This window comes from Trichechus manatus, unplaced genomic scaffold, assembly GCF_000243295.1.
Source record: "Trichechus manatus latirostris isolate Lorelei unplaced genomic scaffold, TriManLat1.0 scaffold00148, whole genome shotgun sequence".
Lineage (NCBI taxonomy): Eukaryota > Metazoa > Chordata > Mammalia > Sirenia > Trichechidae > Trichechus > Trichechus manatus.
Genome location: NW_004444084.1, coordinates 4,875,084 through 4,881,402, shown reverse-complemented (window position 1 = coordinate 4,881,402; position 6,319 = coordinate 4,875,084). Strand labels below are relative to the sequence as shown.

Genomic DNA, 6,319 nt, shown 5'->3' with positions numbered 1-6,319 from the left:
TCCCCCTGTCTCACTGCTCACTTCTGTCTTTTATATCTCAAGAGATTGCCTCAGGACACAATCCAGTCTTGTAGATCAGGTCCTGCCTCACTAACACAACTGCCACCCATTCTCCCTCATTAACTTGCTGTGTGAAACTGAAAACTTATTTAAAGACCTGAATAAGCATTTCCGAGCCCCCAAATACTCATTTATCTCTAAAGTCGAGGAAATGCCAATTTTGTGTACTACGTTTTTTCTATTTGAAAAGTATTTTATAAGGCATTGATTCAACAAATATTACCAGTGTAACAGAAATCATAGTCAAATAAATTACAGTCTTTAATTTAATTGATCATGGCTTTCCTATCTCTATAATTTCAAGTGTTACAAACAAAAAAAATTAAAAAACCAGAAAATTTTGATCTAAAAGTAATGGCAAAAATGTTAAAATCTCTAAGGATGCTGGGTGAACCACAAATGTAATTTCCATCATAATAATTAGAAGAATTCATGTTGTTAAATATGAGAAGTCTGAATTTAGAGTCTACTTGAGCAGTATGAGAACAGACTAAAGTATTTCAATTATACTCTGTGCTTCCTTTAAGTAAAACCACATGGATATTATTAGTAAATTATTAATAAAATATTAAGTGGACTGAAACCTTCCAACCAGGTAATTGTAACTGTAACAAGTAGTTCTCTTTGTAAAACATTTGTTAAGATAGTTGAATTTTTTTTTTTTTATATTATATATGTATACTGTGTTTATAAGCTAATGGAATATAATGTAACATTTGAAAAGTCTCAGGCATTTGGTAGAACTATAATATATGACTTAAATAAAAATTGGTTAAATATTGCTTAGAACCAGCATTTAGCCCATGATTAAAATTCTCTATGGAAAACAGATCAGAATATATTTTTGTTTGTTTTTAGTATTTCGGTACTTATAATTCTTCAAATATTGTTTTAGATCCTTTTTACTATATTATGTTCCTTACTTTGAAACAGAACATGCAGAAGGAGTTCCTAAACTTAATAATTGTGAGAGGAAACAGGATCACAGAAATGTTCTTTTTCAAACACAACTCTTATTATGTGTTAGATTTTCACCTATATTATCTCATCTGAAGTCGTTTGAGGTAGTTTTAATGATACTCCTGTTTCATAAATGAGAAAACTGTACTTCAAAGAGGTTAATTAATTGCTCAATTTAAACCATTTCCAAGTAGCTGAGTCAGGACCTGACTATACTGCCTCTGGAAATCCTAAAGTACTTTAGCACAAGTGGAAGTAAACCTGGTGAAGAAAACTGGAGCAAGGCAGTTAGGTGGTGGAATTTGTATGGAAGAAATAGCAATTGTAGTGTTCATCACGTGATTTCAAGCTGATGTCTGTGAAAATGTTTCTGATCCTTTGATTTTACCTTCTTAAACAGAAATTTATGAAAATTAATGATTTATCTTTACTGGACACATGTTGCTTGTAAATTCAATTCAGATGAAAACGTAAACAGTAATAATAATAGATTTGGGAGGTTCTATTAAAAGTTGATGGATCCATATATAAAGTTTTAAACTTAGCTGTGTTGACTTTACATATGGACGGATAATTTTCTAGTCGCCGTTTTGAGTATCTACAAAGCCTGAACAAATACTAGGCTTCCCATGTGAAAATCGGCATGGCCAGAGATATGAACTTATTTTTAGCAACGCTTGGTTGGTATTGCTCAATAAAGCAAAAAAAGCATAAAACAGCTTCACAAGCCTCACTGTATATTAAAATAATCTGTTGAGCCTTAAAAACTCAAATAATTGGTCCTAGGACATCAATAACTCTAGGGAAGCAGGGCCCTGAGATCTGGACACCTACTTCTCACTTACCGACTCTCTTGTTATCTGACATTTCACTTTTGCAACAACAGTGAACAAATCTACTATCCGACTGCTTTGCACATTAAAAAGTTATGTTTGGCGGTAACGAACATGGAGGTGTGAGGCGAGATTAATGCTGGCCGAGATGGTTAAGGTTATGTGTCAACTCGGCTGGGCCGATTCTCAGTGGTTTGGCAGTTATGTAATGATGTAGTCATCCACCATTCTCTCCTATCTTTTGAATTTTTTCTATCCTTATTTAGAATTTTATGTTGCCCAGAGAACTATTTTCTCCACTGTATCTACTTTGCCTGGTTAATCTTATCTATTTACATGGATTCAATTATACCAGTATACTGGCAACTCCTGAATTTAACCTTCACCACAGATTTCTTTCATGGGCTTCAGACATATATTATACTACCTGCTGGACCTTTTTACCTGGATTTGCATCACACTCCTCAAACATAAAATGTCCTGAAAGTTAACCAATTTTTTTTGTCCTTAGATCAGTTCTACTTCATGTATTTCCTATTTGAACTTCTTGTGCCACCTTCTTCCCACTCAAGGGACATATGATGGTGTCCTGTACTATTTGTCTCTCACTTTGTTATTCTCAGTATATCCTGTGGACTAATTTCGTCTTTCTCATAGTTATCATCATGGTTCTGATTCAGATTTTTTCAGCTCTCAACTTACTGTGCAACATTTCCCTATTGTTCCCTTCTTCCTCAAAAACAAGCTCTGCACAATCACGAGACTAGCCTACTGACATACATATCTAATTATGTCAACCCCTTGCTCAAAAACCTCTAGCGGTGCCATATCACTAACTCCTTAATATGGCATGAATAACATGCCAATCTGTCTTTGATGATTTGGATTCATCTCTAACCTACCCCACCTCTTCTCTTACTACTCTCTTTCTTAGATTTTTTTACTCCAATAACATAAAATTGCTTTGGTAATCAATTTATACCTTAAAACTTGTTGTCTGAATGACTTTCTTTATATAGCTTCTCTGACTAGAATTCTTCCCCACCCCATACACTTTTCACATGGCTAACTCCAACTAATCTTTAAAAGACTGCAAAATTTATAACACCTACACAGATCTCTCTTCTGGCCTCTGTATTCACATGTACAACTGTCTTAATTTCTCTAATTGAATACCTAATAAAATATATTTCAAAAGTAATTTGTCAGAATGAAACTCTTGGTTTCACTACACCCACATGTTCAAAGACCCAGTCTTTTTGTAGTCTTCCCATTTCCGTATAGCCAACTACATTCTTCCAGTTGTGCAGTTACTCAGGTCTAAAAACCGTAATCCTTGACTCTTCTCTTTTCATATTTCATAATCAAGCCATCAGCAATTCCTGTCAACTCTAATACCACATTTTTCCCCAGAACCAATACTTCACCGCTACTGTCACTATCACCACCATCCCAGTGCAAACCATTTACATCTCCCATGGCTATTTTGAAAATAGCTTTCTAGACTACTGGGCATTATTCACCCTGCTCCCCACCACTACCTTTCATCCTTATACTTTCTCTTCTCTACCCAGAAATCAGTGAAAACTTTAAAGATACAAATCCACATGTTCTTCTCAATCCTATAACTCTAGTTCTATTACATGCTTTGCTTTTCTTCCTGGCACTTATCACCATTTGACATATACTTACTTGTTTGTGTATTCTCAGTTTCTTCTCAGTAGAATGAGAGCTCGAACTTTTTTTTTCCACTTAAAACAATGCCTGCCCTCAGCTAATATTTGTTGAATAAATCAGTAAATGAATGTAACTCAGGTATCTCCTACCCCAGGAAGTTTTCACTAATCAACACAATTGCTGAAATGCCTCTCTCCCATGCTTTCATTATAATATACTGCAGTATATATCTTTGAGAATGGGAAACTGTCTCTCTCATCTTTTTATCTTTGGTGCTATTGTAGTATAATCTAATGTAGATTAAATATACATTGGAATTGAATGAATGAATGGATGGATGGATGCTAAGAATCTCTTAAGAAATATTTTATATATTCCTGTTATCATTAAGAATAGCAACCCTTGTAATACCATCTTTGAATACAAAATATTCAAATCTCTATGGATTTACAATATATCTAACATTTCATAAAAGATTTGTTGTTTGACTTTTGTTTGTTAGTGAAATAATCTTTGTCTTTCAACAACTGAATTTTGTGTATTTTCAGAAATCGTCTATAGCTGGGTATTTAATGAGTTCCCTTCCTTTGTGGCGGAAGACAGCCGGCGCTTCATTTCCCAGGAGACAGGCAACCTCTACATTTCTAAAGTCCAAACATCAGATGTTGGCAGCTATATATGCCTGGTGAAAAACACAGTGACAAATGCTCGAGTACTTAGTCCTCCAACTCCACTCACACTACGTAATGATGGTAAGTTGCATTGCCCAGGTTAAAGTAGTCAGCCATGTCAAATGTGAAAATAAAAATGTGTTAGTGTTTTTCTAAGCACCTGAATCTAGTACAAAGAAAATCAAAAAGCATTTGCCATATTTGGAAACTCTATATTTTTAGACTAAGATTATGCATACCTTAGAATAAAAACTTTGACAGAGGAAAGTGATGATCCATGGATGAGAAATACCCCCTATAATGCTACTTTAGTGCCAAAAAGGGAGGCAGAATCTGAAAAGAAGTATAATAAAGACTCCACAGTCTTTCCTTTGCTCTTTAGTGCCTCTATATAGCATATGTGTATGAATTGCAAGCATTTTATGGGTTCACTTTTCATTACATTTTTATTTTAGCTGCCTTCAAATTGAATGTTCAGCTTTTAATACTTCATGGTATAGTTATAATTGTTATTATTGCTTTTCCAATAATGGGAGCAGTTGGAACTTTAACTTTTAAGTGCAATTCAGGCAGAAGTGATGATTCTATAATTATAGGTAATGCCATCTATCTAAAGTATCTTCAAATTTAAACACCTCATTTATAGTTATAGACATTTACAGTTAAGCATTGTATTAAAGAAGTCAAGTGCTATATTACAGTTGATATATGATATGCGGCTTACTGTGTCATGCAGTACAAAAATCTATGGAGGCAGTATTAAGAAGTGAGCTTGTGAATCCTGATTGATTGTAAAGTTTAAAAAAAATTATATTTCAATTCTATCCTTTCTATGCTTGTTATTAGAATTTATATTGCTGGAAAGTATGGTCAGAAGCTATATCACAGGGATTTTTGCTTACTACTTGGTTTCTTATTTTATGTATTTAAAGTTCATAGTTCATATATATTATAGTAATAAACCTATGAGGTAAAGAGTACAAATGGCTTGTCCATTTTAAAGATGAGGAAACCAGTATTAGGGAGATTATGGGACTGCCAAAGGCAGCACAGCTACATAATAACATGGAGGAATTAGCTGGAAACAAGAATGGAAGTGGGGAGACCAATCCAGCAGTTAATAAACTAACTAGCCAAGATATAATGAGGGAATGAACAAAAATAATGGTCATACCACTGGAGAGGAGGGAACGTGACTGAGATATTAAGGAGGTAGAATTACAAAGACTTGATGATTAAGTATGGGGCTTTGGAATAGGAAGAAGCTAGTATATAAAACAATTTCAATGTGTTGGCATAGTTTTTCCAATGAGTGATGATTGTCTTCCCTAGGAGAGGTAATACAGAAGATTGAAGGGTGGGGGACCATGAGAAATTGTGTTGTAAATATGATGAGATGAAGTATTCATGGGAAATCCATGTGGAAATATGCAATGAGCATCTGGATATGGATATCTAATACTTATAAGTGAGGGCTGGGCTACAGCAAGAGATTTAAGAGTCATCATTTTATATTCTATCACTATAGTTGAAGCTATGAGTGTGTATATTATGCCAGAATCAAGATTATCTTGTAGTTACCTATGGTGAGAAGAAAAAAAGAAAAACAAATCTGTATTTTTTAAATTTATCTAATTAAAAGCTTGGAATTGAGATGATTATAAGCCGTTTCCATAAAATTTCTAAGTATCTTCTCATTAATTTTTTAAGAGTTTAAAGCAACCTTGTCTGAAAACTAACATTTTGCTGGCTAACTAATAATTGGCTCCATTTTGCTGTCTATTCATTCACTAATCATTCACTAATACCTTATATGGGGTAGTGCAAGAGGGTGAGGAGGTCTTCCACCTTCTTTTTTACATAAGAGGTCTCTGCCCACACGTTGCACTGATCATCACAAGAGAAAGTAGCACATGTATAATCAGAGTCCAAAATTTATTGGACTGCCTTCACAAGTGGTTTAAAATATTAGTTGCTCATGTGCAGCCGATTCTTGCACTTTCATTATATGACCCAAATTTATTGCTTAACTTTGCCTTCTACCTTCCATGGTCAAACATTTCAAGAACAATCTTTTGCCCATACTTAAACTTCTTTGCCCTTCTGACTTTATGTTGC

At 34.2% G+C, this 6,319-nt stretch overlaps 1 protein-coding gene across 2 annotated transcripts in view; it reads left to right on the top strand.

The window, feature by feature from the left end:
- CNTN5 (contactin 5) overlaps positions 1 to 6,319 on the top strand; it is a 1,437,272-nt gene that overhangs the window by 1,038,884 nt on the left and 392,069 nt on the right. For both annotated transcript variants that reach the window (XM_023740130.1, XM_004385875.1), the window contains one exon: positions 4,079 to 4,282. In XM_023740130.1, the coding sequence (XP_023595898.1) occupies positions 4,079 to 4,282 (204 nt within the window). The remainder of the gene's footprint in view (positions 1 to 4,078; positions 4,283 to 6,319) is intronic.